Source organism: Orcinus orca, chromosome 15 (genome assembly GCF_937001465.1).
Source record: "Orcinus orca chromosome 15, mOrcOrc1.1, whole genome shotgun sequence".
NCBI lineage: Eukaryota > Metazoa > Chordata > Mammalia > Artiodactyla > Delphinidae > Orcinus > Orcinus orca.
The window spans coordinates 55,038,075-55,053,392 of NC_064573.1; the positions used below are offsets into that span (position 1 = coordinate 55,038,075).

The window sequence follows — 15,318 nt, forward strand, 5'->3', positions numbered from 1 at the left end:
GTAAAACTGATTGTTCACATGTATGGGACAGTGTTCTTCAGTATAGGTTAAATAACATCATTATACAGTAAAAACTGGTTGTACCTTAGTTTCTTTCATGCTTCTGGTAAGTCAGATGTTTAAATTATTGAATGATAAATATAGAATGTATCTGAGAAAACACTGAATGTTTTACTGATTTGAGTCTAAGAACATGAGGCAAAATTCTGAAGAAAAGAATAGTTATTATTGAACATTTACAGTGTGTAAAGCATTGCATGTAGACGATTTTCATTGACTCTTCCCAGCACCCTTGTGGGATAGAATTTTATTAGCCCTGTATTTCAAGGGGAAGAACTGAGCACCAGGGAGTCAAGTGATTGATCTGAGTCTCTGTCAGAGCTGGGACTCCAGGCCAGGGCACCCCACTCCAGAGTGAGGATTCTGGGACCACCGTGCTGTCTCTGAAAAGCCCCAAATGCCTAAAAGGTCAAGATATTTCCATTACATTCTAACATAGTTTTGTAGTCATTATTGAAATTTAAAATAACTTGGGGACATTGATTGTTGGAACAGAATTTCAGAAAATTCTATCCAGGTGAAAAATAGAGGACCAAAGATTATAAGCAATATAATCTTCCAACCGCCTTCAGTTGGAAGGTGGTTCACATAGTGTAGAGTGTAGACTGGATGGAAGGTCTGAAAACCATACAGACAAGGCTGCTATGAGCTCGCTTAACATCCTCAAGGCCAAGCAATATGAGAAGTAGGAGAGAAAAACCTAAAAACAGAAAAAAATCCATTTAAAAAAAAAGTTTCCCAACGTTGTTCAACACCTATTCCCTCTTAAATGTATTGATATTCTATCTCCGTAAAATCGATGCATTTACACGTCGTTTAACGTTTGTGCTTCCGAGCTTGCTGTGGTAGGCAAATCCTTGCTATCAATTAATTTTTCTAGGTTTTTCATCATCTTTAAAAAGAGCAGTTCCACTCTCGTGGTCTAGTGCAAGAGAAGTGCTTTGCAGTTCATAAGAGCTTTCGCACTTATGACCTAATCCTCACCGCCCATGAGGTAAGTAGGGCAAGTAATATCCCTGCTTTTCATATGAGAGCTGAAGTTTAGAACAGCCAAAGCACCTGTCCGAGGTCCCACAAGAATAAGAATCCACATCTGGCTCCCTTTTCTACTTCCAAGTGTAAAGTCACGTGCAGTGTCAAAACCAGAATCACCGTGTGTAGAAGGAGAAGGGGAAGCGTACTGGGATCATCTTGACTGTCATTAACAAATACTTATCAGTTACCTGTTATGTGCCAGGCACTGTTCTCTGTTGGGGATAACTGGGGGGGCAGGACAAACAAGGACGCCACCCTCCTGGGGCTCAGCTCCTTAGTGGGAGATGAGGAAGGCACCTCTAAGTATCGTGGGACACAGAACTTGAGCAAGTGCAGAGAGGGCCTCTGAGGTGAGATCTGAATCATGAGAAGAGGGTCCCCGTGTGGAAGTCAGGGAGGATGTTCCACTCACAGGGGACGGTCCTTCCAAGGCAGACGCTGGCGGAAGCACTGGGAGAGCTCAAGGGAAGGACATAAGGATGGTGTTTGCTGCGTGGTCTACGTGCAAAATCAGGGCTTTGGGCAGGGAAGAAATGTGAATTATGTTTTAAAAACTCAACCTTGCTGCTGAGTATAGAATGGAGGGCAAGAGTAGCAGCAAGAAGACTTCCAGTTAGGAGGCTATCACTATGGTCCAGGCAAGTCAAGAGGGTGGCTTGGTCTCCAGATGGTCGCACAGGTGGCTCTGCTGCCTGACCTATTTACTCTGTTCCAGCCTTTTCTTGTCACCAGCTCTCTGGCATCATTTTAACTGCATTTATTCTTTTGCTCTGCTTAAAGGCAGATTTGAGAAGATTGGGAGGTTGAAAAAGTTTTCAAGATTAAAAACAAGAAAAACTGTCTCTTGAATGCCTTGTGTTGACCTGACGTAACCCATTCTGTTTCATCCATAGTATCTATAAAGAGAGTAGTGGAATCCAGCATGCACTATAAGGCACTCAGCTAGGACCTTTTTCCTCTCTGGTTCAATAAATATTACTGATGATGATGAAAACTCTATTTTAGTATCTTTCCTTTTTTGAGAACAACTTAGTAATGATCTCTAAAATTGACAATTGATGCCTTGGCCAACACAATTGGAATGTGTGTTTGTACTCAGGTATTTAAAACTATGCTGAATGGTTGCTCTGTACTAAGCATGTACACTACTGGCCTTTGAGGTAGGTTTTTGTTTTGTTTTGTTTTAATTATCCTTGTTCTACAGATAAAGCACTGAGGCGCAGAGAAGTAACTTCCCCAGGTTACACAGGTAGGAACCAATGGGACCATAATTTGAGTCCAGTCAGTCGAGCTCCTGAACCTGCCCTCTCAGAAAAATAATTATTGAAAGTAACACCACTGGTTTCTTACCATTGTACAGGAATTTTAAAAGCATTCATTATTGCATTTGATCCTCAAAACTCTAGGACGTGGATAAGGTAGGCATTATTATCCCATTTTACAGGTGAGAATACTGAGTTATAGACGTTATCCCACTTGCTCAACTTTATATATAAAGTACACAGTGTCTGAGCCATGACTAGCTTTTAAGCTTTTTGAGTGAGGGTGCTTCTCATTAAACCTATAATTTCCTAATTAGATAATACCTGTAGCCTGATCAACATCTTTTTCTCATTTATAAATGTATATATACTATATATCATATATATGAAAGCCATTAATATTTATAAAATTGAAATTGTTTAGTTATACATTTAATGAATCATCTTTCCTGATAAAATAATTGCATAAAAATGAAGTTTTAAATTCAGCATATATATGAATAAATAACTTGCATAAGAATTTTCTTGATTGTAATTTTTTTAACATTTTAGTGTTTTTGAAAACAAAATGTCTTACAATCAATGTATATATTCAATAGTTTATCCTTAAAAATAATTGCATCAATGTTGCATCTCAAAATTGAAAGGTCTAAAAAAAAAAATGAAGGGTCTTAAAAGATAAACATTATTTAGAATATACATATATAAACTACTGAAAAATCTGGTGTGAATAGGCTCTGTCATCTGGGAAATATGAACGAGGATGAGAAAGTTTATCACATACTGAAATTTTGGGAAAAATTTTCTTGGACAGAAAAATGGGGAAGATTACAAATTGCATACATCACTCTGTACTTAATCTCTGGGTCAATCGTTTTTAGAGCAGGCGATGTTGTCATATGCACTCTTAGAGACAATAACTAGAAGGGTCACTAGATGGCACTATTATTCTTAGTACTGTAGTAACCTATTCCGTAGTGAACTTGAGAGTGACAAAGCATGAATAATCAGAGAGCATTAGTCCAATAATGCTGTAACTTTGTCAAAATTGTTTCTTAAAAGGAAAGAATTGATGATAAAGTCTGTTACAATGAAATTCATACTATTTTGTGAACCCCAAAATGCAGGGAACGATCTCTAGGCCTCCTTTTTACAACGCAGCATTCATTTATTCATTCATTCAATCATTCGTTCACTTACAAATATTTATTGAGTGTTTTGAAAGTGCCAGGATCTCAGTGAAGCTCTGGTTATTTTCACACTGAAGTAATGACTTCTTTTTTCAAGTAAGAGCGCAGGTTTCGCACTAGTAAGACCTGAATCCTCCACTTACTGGGTCATCTTAAGTAAGCCCTTATTATTATTATAACTTCTGTTGTTGAGATGAGAAGAGTAAGGCACAGAGCCAGTGGCTGTGGATGGAAATACTTTGTAAAATCATGCTTTCTATATGAATACTATTACTACCTCAAGAATGTTGAGGACTATGTCTAGTAGTAGTTCTATTTACATAATAGACTATTAAATCACACAATCTAAGCTTATTAAGATCAGCCTCGGGACTTCCCTGGTGGCGCAGTGGTTAAGAATCCGCCTGCCAATGCAGGGGACACAGGTTTGAGCCCTGGTCCAGGAAGATCCCACATGCCGTGGAGCAACTAAGCCTGTGCACCACAACTACTGAGCCTGTGCTCTAGAGCCCATGAGCCACAACTACTGAGCCCCGTGCCACAACTACTGAAGCCTGCGCTCCTAGAACCTGTGCTCCGCAACAAGAGAAGACACTGCAATGAGAGGATCGTGCACCACAATGAAGAGCAGCCCCCGTTCGCTGCAACTAGAGAAAGCCCGCGTGCAGCAACGAAGACCCAACACGGCCAAAAACAAAAGTAATTAATTAATTTAAAAATATATATATATATGCTAAAAAAAAAGAAAACATTATTTCAAAAAAAAAAAAGATCAGCCTCAACACAAGTGACCATGAGACAGTTTCTCAGTGCAGCTCTTCCCTGCCTCAATATATGTCTTGGAAATACCATCAGAATCAAAACGAAGCAGATCCGAAGTGATTTGGCAGAAGGATACTAGAAGTGTGTTTGGGGTGTGAACGAATGGGTGTGTTTATATATAAAAAATTGTTTCAATGCACCTTGCAGGAAGCCAACCTCATCTCTTACCAGCCTCACTTCTGCAGTTGGTTTTGTTCCCAGTGCACAGTACTTCCTTTCAGACGCTCATTCTGAATGAACATGATGACGATGCATATTTACTCCCGGACGTTGCTAACCAGCACAGCAAAAATAAATCTGAATACTTTATTCACATTTTGTAATAATCAGGGTGTAAATTGACAATGGCTCATTTAGGAGGTTGCGCTCATTGTACTTTACTCAAGTTCCCTTTTTATGTGTGATCTGTTTATTCAGTTCTTATTTATGGAAGTGGATATTACGTCCGAGTGTTACGGGTGATACAGAGATTCTGATTCTGTTACTCGCCATAAGTGTTATACTGCCCAGCCCTTTGGATGCGAGTAGTAAAGGTTAGGTTTCTCCTTTGGCCAGAATCCCAACACAACTGTGCTCTCTGTCTATGCTGGAGCCACTGCAGCTGATGTCCTAACAGCTCACTGAGGAGGTCAAAGATGGTTTTCTAAAAAATGCCTCCTCTGACAGTGACGCTCGCATCTCAGAGCTACCATTGTTTGCCTTCCTGTCAACCACTCACATAGCTAAGAACTCAAGCAAACACATGAAAAAGAAAAGCCTCTATTTAAAGTTTTATTGAAAATATTCAAGATTTCCTGCTTCTTTTAGGGACAGTGAAAGAAATCCAGTGTTTTATCCATGTCAGGTCCCTACCAGATTATAAACAGTTGAGAGGAGGGTCCACTTGCTGAAAGGTGCCTTGAGAGAAAAACTCCCACTTCCCGGATTCGAAGAGGAAGCCCCCTCATCCCTAAAGTCTCCCTTGCGGTTTCGCAGCCAGTGGGGGCATCACAGCCTCCCACTCCAGGCTCTTTCTAGCTTCCACAGCCGCTGCCTCACCCAGTTTATCTGGCAGCAGGATTGGCTGCTCTACCCAACTCCAGAGCTTTTCCCTTTGCTTTAAAATTGCCCTTGAATTCAGCTCCCTTCCACTCCCTTTTCCCCACACAGTATTTTTACACCTTTGATGCCCAAACCTTGAAGGTAAGTACAAAGACAGGCATCTGTAAACACAGAACGATGCCCACATTCATGGGAATAACAGCAATCTCAAAAAACAATCATGGCAAATTTTAATCAGTGACTCTGAGAAACTTCCCAAGCAAGAAAGATTTGTGTCCCAGTCTTGCTCTACCCTCATTTCATGTCTTTTTTTTTTTAATTTTACATTTTTATTTATTTATTGGCCGCCCCGAGAAGCATGAGGGATCTTAGTTCCCTGACCAGGGATCGAACCCATGCCCCCTGCAGTGGAAGAGTGGAGTCTTACCCACTGGACCACCAGAGAGGTCCCCCTCATTTCAGGTCTTAGTTCCAGCTCTAAGTGTTTGCAACAATCTCCTTCCTGAACTGTATCACATTCGTGCAACTTTTTTTCCCCTACCTTGTATGTGAGCCTGGCCATTTCTTTCCCTGTTAAAGAATCTACGGCCCCGACCTCTTTATATAACGTCAACCCAACTAGAGCAGGAACCTGCCTCTATCTAAAAGTCTGGCCATGCAGCGCCGGCAATCCGTGAACAGCAGTTGACGGGCTGATCCAGAGCAAATCCCTCATGTACTCCTCAGGGAAGGGAGGAAGGCAAACCCATTGCCAGCCCACGATGGTCATGATGGAAAGATGTGCACATCCAGGCTGGCCCTTCAGGCTGATGGGGCTGGCTGAGAACTGAGTGAATAAAGTGAAATGGAAGGTAAATGGATGCAATCCAATTATTACAAAGAGGGAACAGGCAAGGTTGCTTTAAAGAGACGAAAACTGAGCATTTCTATGCCCTCCACAATCATGGGGGTTGAAAATGTTAGTATTCCTGCTCATCTTTTCTCTTTGGTGTAGATCCGTCTTTTGAGGCATATGGTTTTTGTTGTGATTTTCTTCGTTTTTACCACCTGTGTTCCAGATGTCTGTCAACTTCATCATTTTGCTGCTTTGCTTGAAGATTTCAAAACAGACCTCAATTTTGAAACTCTTCTGTGGCATATTTCTCTCTTATTTGAAAAGATGTGTTTGATTTAGAAAATACGAAGACATTGCCCTACTTTCTTTGCATTGGGGCTAAATTGGAAGTAGGCAGCAAAATGGGTTACCTCCTGACTAGTGGAAGAGATGCTCACCACAGCCGTCTGCTGACTGCGGAGAAGCGGCAGCCGGGATGGTGCAGGTGAGGCCAAGTGCATGTCCCCAACCTTTGTGCTTCATTATGTCACAGACGCCAGGAATGACAAGAGGATAAGGAAATCTGTGGCCTCAGTTTAAAACAGAGTCCAGATAGAGTCCATACCCTATTGAGAAATCAATTCAGTACATGCGTGTGTTCTACATGTGCACAGGTGTATTCATGCCAACATAAATGCATCAAACGTCTCTGGCAAGACATACAGGAAGTTGGTTGCTGTAGAGGTGGGAATTTGGAAGCCATGGGCCAGGGGTAAGAGGGAGACCTAATTTCGCTGTAAACAATTTCTTCTTAAAATTTGGAACTTGTGCTTGTATTTCCCATTAAAAATTAAAACATTGGATAATCATCATAACAAAAGAATATATTCTACGAGACTGGGCACACCTAAAAGTAGTCTTCTAAAGCAATTTATCCCTTTGCATGAGGAATAAAGTCCTAGCTGTCACCTCAGTTTGAAGGGAGATTAATGTGGCTTGAATATTTACTATGGTTTTACTGCAGAGATGTTTAAGTGCCAACGATGTGTTACCACGTAGGCAAATGGCTCTTGAATCCAGATAACCGTGCTATGGGAAAGACGGTGGGGATTTTGGTGTTTGTGTCATTTGGGCTTGGATTACACGTTCCTTCCCCTGTTGCTGGGAGGCCCATGTTCTTGGAAGTAACTGAACTAAGGCTGGAATAGTGGGGATTGAGAAAATGAATGACTTGGAAGAAGATACTGCAGTAGCAGTTTGTGGAGACCCTCTTTCTGCCCCCTGCTCAGACATCCAGGGCACGTGAGACATCCAGATGCACAGGACCCTTTGGTTGTGTCATCTTGGTTCACTCCTTGCTGCCACCACTAGACGGGCACTCATCTGTTTCCTGGGACACGGTTCTAGGCCTCTCTCCAATTCCTCCCAGGGTCTCCAGCATGATTCCTTCTCTCTCTTTGCAGCCGGCGCAGAACAAATAGACCAATGAGAGGACAGAACGCAGATGGCATATCTCTCATATAAGTTACCTATTCAGGTTGCTTGCTTACTTATTCATTTAATAAACATGTATGGATTCCTTTCCAACCCAGGCAGGGCAGGATGGCTCCCACAAAGAAGGGTGGTGAGAAGAAGGGCCGCTTCACCATCAACGAGGTGGTGACCAGAGAATACACCATCAACATTCACAGGTGCTTCCATGGAACAGGTTTCAAGGAGCGTGCCTCTCGGGCACTCAGGGAAATCCAGAAATTTGCAATGAAGGAGACGGGGACTCCAGATGTACACATTGATGCTAGGCTCGACAAAGCCATCTGGGCCAAAGGAATAAGGAATGTTCCATACCGTATCCATGGGCCGTTGTCCAGAAAGTATGATGACGATGAAGATTCACCAAACAAGCTCTAAACATTGGTTACCTATGTACCTGTCACCACTTTTCAAAAATCTACAGCTCGTTGATGTAGACGAGAACTAAATGTTGATTGGCCAAGAAAGTTATAGAACGGCCAAAACCAAACACAAACATACAAACAAAAATGTATGGAAAACCTACCATAGGCTGAAAACTTGCTCTGGAGATGCAAGACCTCAAGAAGTTCACAATCTAGTGGGAAAGATAGACTTTTTTTTTTTTTTAGTATATGATTGCGATAGTCTGATGAGTGTTAATGTAACCTAAGGCCAAGGTAACATAGGAGCATTTACAAGGGCATCCAAACCAGACTAGGGGTGGTACCGATCACATAGGTGACCAAGTTGGGACTGGACGGGCGTGCCGGAGTCTGCCTGTGGGCCCCACGGGAGATGGGGACTGAGTGTGTTATTGCTGGTTGGTGACAGGAGAGTGGCTGCTGTGAGGGGTGTAGGGCATTTCACAATGAGATAGTAACATAAAATGAGAAATGACCACAGCTCATCAGGAACCGCAAATTGCCCGCATGGCAGAAACATAAACTCTGAGACAGGGTAGGGAGTATAAAGGGAAGAGGAGGGGCTTTACATGTCTGGCTAAGGCATTTTTGAAAGGATCAAAGTGGGAGAATGACAAGACTTAACAAGATATGCGTTTTCAAAGATAATTGAAAGCGGTAGAGGGAAGGTATTGGGGTGGGAAATGTTGGAGGTGGGAGACCAGTTAAGTGGCTTCTGTGACGTTTCAGCCACGGGGGGGATGAGGTGGTGAAGGGGGGTGGCAGTTACAGGAAAAGAGAAGAACAAAGGTGAAACCAACAGCAGGGGCAACTCTGTGACCTTCCTTCCCTGACACAACGGGATTAGGATGTCATTGCAGGTCTACCCGAAAGGAGCTTAGAAGAAATGACCAGACAGTATCCAAGCACGTGGCAGATCAATGCCTAGGTAAGTAAGTAGCTCAAAGTTAACTAAGAAGAGGCAGGTAAGGGATAAAGCCAGCTGGGATGGAGAGTGTAGGGAGAAAGTGCAAGCAGATAGATACCATGGGAACCTGATTTAGTGGGACCCTTGCAGCTGGTGAGTGTTCCAGAAGCCCTAAAGGAACCAATACGGAACACATCTATGGGTGTGGGGAGGGGTCTAGGGTCACTTACCTCCTGACTTGGGTCACTGGGTGGGTGGAGATACAGCAGTGAAAGGTAGAAAGTTCAGGAAGAAAGACTTTTGGGAAGAAGATAATGAGTTGAGTTTTGAGCTTTTTGGATTTTAGATGCTTGATGGCCATCTGAGCCACATTCACTCTGGAAAGCATCTAGGTAATGCAAGAGATGTGATGGAAGCTAAGAGAAAAGAGTCTCAAGAAAGAAGAAACAATGAAAATGTCCATTGCTTCAATGAAATAAAATAGGTGTCCATCTGGTTTGACAAAAGGAAAGTAACCAGTGATCTTAGTGAGAATGTTTTTGGTAGCGTGGTGTTAGAAAGTAGATTACCAGATCACCTCTGCTGAGGACCTAAGGGAGAGAAGAGAAGGTTGTTGCAGTGGGAAGTCAATTTGATGCAAAGTTTACCTCCAATCAGGTGACCAACCGTCCCTGTTTGCCCGGGACTGAGTGGATTCCCAGGATGCTGGACTTTTAGTACTAAGACTGAGAAAGTCCTTGGGCAAGCAGAACAGATTGGTCACCCTGCCTTCAATCCCACTACCAGAAAGGCTGTCCAAGAGTTCATGAAATAGGCTCAGAAAAAATGAAGACGCTTGGGACTTCCCTGGTGGCGCAGTGGTTAAGAATCGGCCTGCCAATGCAGAGGACACGGGTTTGAGCCCTGGTCTGGTAAGATCCCACACGCCGCGGAGCAAGTAAGCCCATGCGCCACAACTACTGAGCCCGCGTGCCACAACTACTGAAGCCCCCGCACCTACAGCCTGTGCTCTGCAACAAAGAGAAGCCACCTTAATAAGAAGCCCATGCACCACAACGAAGAGTAGCTCCCTCTCGCCACAACCAGAGAAAGCCCGCGTGCAGCAATGAAGACCCAATGCAACCAAAAATAAATAAATAAATTTATTAAAAACAAAAAAAATTAAGACGCTTGAGGGAATTCCCTGGTGGTCCAGTGGTTAAGACTTGGCACTTTCACTGCTTTGGGCCCGGGTTCAATCCCTGGCTGGGGGAACTAAGATCCCACGAGCCGTGTGGCGTGGCCAAAAAAAAAAAATTAAGATGCTTGAATCACAAGGTTTACTGAATAAATTTAAAACGCACAGCAAGAAACAAAGGGAAAGAGATGAAGGATGCTATCACCATGAGGAGAGGGTGCAAGTTGGGTGTATGAGCCACAGCTCTCTCTCTGTCTGTCCCTGTCTGTCTCTCTCATCTTCATTCCCTGCTGCCAGTATGGTCACAAGGTCCAGAGTTGAGGGTGAGCAAGGGGACTCAACAGACTGAAAGTATCTGGAGCCAACACATGCTTACTCCTTCCAAGAGATGGAGGGACAAATAGCTTGGACACAACTGAAACTCACCAATAAGTTGCTGAAAAGCTATGGACTTATCTTTGTATCTTGGGCAGAGGTTACATGTGGCATAAGGATGATACATGATCTGTGCTTTATTAATGTTTTAGGTTTAAGTGGTCCTTCTATCCCTTCCTATCTACAAGTAGTGCTCTGGTTTGTTCCATCCTTTTCGTCTATGTTTATCAAACATATGCTCTGTTTATATTTATATTTAACAGATTTCTAACTTAGCACATTTGCTATCATTCCTCAATATGTTTCATGAGTTTCATCTGTTATTCTACTTGTTTGATTCCCTTGTTATTTACAGCACAGTTGAATATTCTCAAATAACGTGATAAAATCATGTTATAGAAGTGACAATAGCACCAGTAGACTTTTCATTCTCGAAACTTGGCTGTTGTGAAAAAAGAAAGAAAGAGTATTTACTAGAGGGATTTAGATAATCGTAAGAAAAATTGTTTTTAATAAACTGAAGTCACCAAGTCAGAACATAAGGTGTTTCAACCAGAGACCTGAGAAGTTAATGGACAAAGCATGATCCTTGGGAGAGTATAAAAGGATGGAATCCAGATCAGGTGGGAGATCTCATCCTCTTAGACTAGAGGGGAGAAGGAATAATAGTGGACAAGACAAGTGTGTTTCCAGTGGTGGACTGGGTTTACCATTCTGTCTTAGTTTTCTTTGTGAAGTAGCTTGGCCATTAAACAATTATTTCCAGGCACTGGTTGATTTACAAATATTTACTTTTATTTAAGGTGTGGTGGCCTTGTAATGTATCGATTTGGCTATGCTGAACTACTTTCCCTAGAATTTCATTTCATGTATAGTTTGGGTTATGGTGGGTCCCAAGGGAGATTCTTGTGAGATTTGGAAGGCAGACAGGAAAGGGCAGCCGTTCTGTAGCTCACACACGTTGCTGCCAATGTGCTGACTCACCTCATCAGCATGAAGCAGCAGCGGCACCGGCTCTACTTCCCCTGAACCAGGTGCCTATGTTCAGTTCCAGGAGGAAGGGCAATGTCAATCATCATGGGTTTCAGTGTGTCCTGGGTTGCAGCACATTCTTGATCTTCCTCAATTTACACCCATTTTCCCTTCGTAACTCCCCACCATCTAGACTCCAGGCTCCAGTATCAGTGAGAAGACTTACAGAGATTGTTTAACCAGTCCCAGCAAATGTGTAAGGCCAAACTCCTATAATATAATCTCCGGAGACCATGCTTGAGTTTATGCTAATGACATGACTCAGGACAGGGGCTGTCCACGTCAGAAAGATCAGCCTTATGATTAGAGGGTTAGGATTTTGAGCCACATGATATCAACCCAACAGTTGACCTCCAGGGAGGGTGAGGAGGGCTGAAGACTGAGTTCAACCACATGGCCAGTGATTCAATCCATCATGCCTACAAAATGAAACCCCAATCAAAGCTTTGCACATGGAAGCTCTGCTGACTTTCCTGGTTGGTAATCCTGTATCAATGAGCCAGGAGGGTGATGCTTCCTAAGGACATGGAAGCTTTGCATTCAAGACCCTCCCGACATTGCCCTGTGTGTCTCCTCATTTGGCTGGTCTTGAGTTGTAACTTTTATCATAAAACTGTAATCATAAGTATAGTGCTTTCCTGAGCTCTGAGTCATTCTAGCAAATTATTGAATCTGAGGGGGTAGTGGAAACCCGTGAATTTGTAGCCAGTGGTCAGGAGCATGGGTGACCTGGGGACCCTGGACCTTATGGCTGGTGTCTGAAGTGAGGGGGTGTCTTGTGAAGGAATGTGCCCTTACACTGTGAAATTTAACCTAAATTCAGGTACTCAGTGTTAGGATTGCACTGCAAAGAGAAAATAATATAGTAACCTCCCATGTGGGCATCACCTAGCTACAACAGTAATCAACTCATGGCCAATCTTGTTTCATCCGTAACCTCCACTGTGGGATTACTTTGAAGCAAATCCCTGTTGTGATAGGATTTCATCCATAAATATTAAAGTAGATATCTCTAAAAGATAAGCCTCTTCTTTCTTGCTAATAACTACAATACCATTAATTTATTTTAAAAAATTCATTCCCTAATATCATTGCATACTAATAGTCAGTGTTCAAATTTCCCCTATCATCTCAAAAAATTTTTTTATATCTGGTTTGTTCAAATCCAAACAAGTCCCCACATTGCATCTTGTCAACAGACCTCTTAATCTCTTTTCATCTGTAGGTCTCCTTATCTCTCTCTCTCTTTTCTTGCAATTTATTTATAAAAGATACTGAGTGTCTTTTCCAGTAGAGTTGTATTTTCCAACTTTAAAGTACACACAAATCACTAGGGGATTTTTTTCTTTTGCTTATATAAATGCATTTTTAATTTTTAAAATTCTTAAATTAATTTTTATTGGAGTATAGTTGCTTTACACTATTGTGTTAGTTTCTGCTGTACAGCAAAGTGAATCAGTTATACATATACATATATCCCCTCTTTTTTGGATTTCCTTCCCATTTAGGTCACCATAGAGCACTGAGTAGAGTTCCCTGTGCTACACAGTAGGTTCTCATTTGTTATCTATTTTATGCATAGTACCAATAGTGTGTATATGTCAATCCCAATCTCCCAATTCATCCCACCCTCCGCCTAGGGCATCTAATTTTAAAAGTAGATTCTGCTTTAGAAAGAAAATTTGGGGGCTTCCTTGGTGGTTCAGTGGTTAAGAATCCGCCTGCCAATGCAAGGGACACAGGTTCGAGCCCTGGCCTGGGAAGATCCCACATGCCGCAGAGCAATGTGTGCCACAACTACTGAACCTGCACTCTAGAGCCCGCGAGCCACAACTGCTGAGCCAGCGTGCTACAACTACTGAAGCCTGTGCACCTAGAGCCCGTGCTCCGCAACGAGAGAAGCCACCACAATGAGAAGCCCGTGCACCGCAATGAAGAGTAGCTCCCACTCGCCACAACTAGAGAGAGCCTGCACAGCAACGACAACCCAACGCAGCCAAAAATAAAAACAAACAAATAAATAAATTTATTTTAAAAAAAAGAAAATTTGTTGTGGGGCCCAAGATTCTGCATTTTCAGCAAGCCCCCAGGTGAAGTGGATGCTGCTGGTCCATGAACCACACTCAGACTAGCAAACTCTGGAGCTCTCTACAGTCTGGATTTTGATGATTGCATCCCCATGATGTCATAACCATGTTTCTCTGTCCCCTCTCAACTGGTGGTCAGGCCATCTGGATGAAGGGGAAGTCCATTGTGTGTAAAGCAACCTGTTGTGTAACTTTTAATGCTCCTTCAAAAATGTATACTTAAGCAATCTGAAAGTTTTCCAGTAGTATTTTTCTTACCCTCCCAACCCTTTTCTATGTTCTCTCCCATTTAAAGTTTATGCCCAATGTATTCCAATGGCACTCAGTAAAAATACTTTTTAGGGAAAGGAGGGAATATATCCAGTGGTTGTAAAGTTGGAGGACATACCAACATGACATGGAAGACAGCCTAGATTAGGCGGAAGACAAGAAGAGAAGCAGCTGCAAGACTGACTTGGGTAGAAGTAAGGGCCCTTGGATAGGGGAATGAGGCTGGGTGAGGCTGGGTGATAAGAGTGGGGCAGAGGTTGTGAAGATCCATTGCACACAGCCATTCTCAAAAGCCAGTCCAAAATCCCAGAAGCACATGGGGGCTTGCTAAAAACAGTTTCCTGTTCTGACACATCAAATCAGAATCTCTGGAGAAAGAGCCTTGGAATATGCTTGGCAGGCACCCTCTGGAGACTCTGATGTAGAGTGGTTCTAGAAACCACTGAACTATATCGGATGCCACACATTGCTGTATGTGTGTGTGTGTGTGTGTGTGTGTGTGTGTGTGTGTGTGTATAATTTTTTTTTTTTTTTTTTGCCATCTTTCTTGCCAGTGAATGCTCTGAAGTACTCATTGACCAACTGCTAGGTAGCCCTAGGATAAAATATCACCTAGTGCTTTCATTCTCGGTGGGCACGTGGTCGTCTGATTACATGATGTTTAATTTAATGGCTGAGACATTAAAGCCCAGTGGTTAAGAGCTCCGACGAATTTAAACTCTGAAAAGTGTGTTGTTTACACTCCAATACGTGGCACCATTCCCATATCAATTATGCTGGATTTTCAGATTAATTAGATGACCATAGAGTTGCCAGGCTCTGAAGGAATTGGACTTCAGACAAGAAAAATGGAAATAAATTTTGTAAATTATTTACAAGTTTTACTCTGTTTTCAGCCAGACCTCACCAAAAAGAGAAAAAAAGTAAAGACAGAGGAACCTTCTAGCACAACGGCGAGAGTTTGCTGGGCTGTCATGGGCTTGACCTTCCTGTCTCATGGGCTTGGCTGTCTCACACAGCTCTAGCTGGCAGCAACCTGGCTTGGTTGTGAATATTATCCTTATATGGGCTGAGTCATCCGGAGGCAAACATGGACTTGCAAGGATGTGAGGGACCCTCCTTGTTAGAATGTTCACATTAGTTCCTCTTTCAGCTACACATGCCAACCACACATGCTGCTTCATCCTCTGCCAGTAAGATTCCTTTTCCTCTTTCCTTGGCCTGGCCACTTGTCACTTCCTTCTGATCTTGCGTGTTTCTTTTCCTTTGTCACATCTGGCCCTCACACCAGTTCAGCCTGCTTCTAATCCTG

The 15,318-nt window shown here is 42.6% G+C and overlaps 1 protein-coding gene across 1 annotated transcript; it reads left to right on the top strand.

Moving 5' to 3' along the window:
• Nucleotides 1-47: 47 nt before the first annotated feature.
• Nucleotides 48-14,886, top strand: LOC117203706 (60S ribosomal protein L31-like). The gene has a single exon (XM_033439356.2). It carries the CDS (start codon nucleotides 7,827-7,829, stop codon nucleotides 8,130-8,132), a length of 306 nt encoding a protein of 101 aa, XP_033295247.1. The 5' UTR covers nucleotides 48-7,826; the 3' UTR covers nucleotides 8,133-14,886.
• The last annotated feature ends 432 nt before the right edge of the window (nucleotides 14,887-15,318 follow it).

Coding starts and splice junctions, on each gene's coding strand:
- LOC117203706 (XM_033439356.2), top strand. CDS start 7,827: ATGGCTCCCACAAAGAAGGGTGGTGAGAAGAAGGGCCGCTTCACCATC.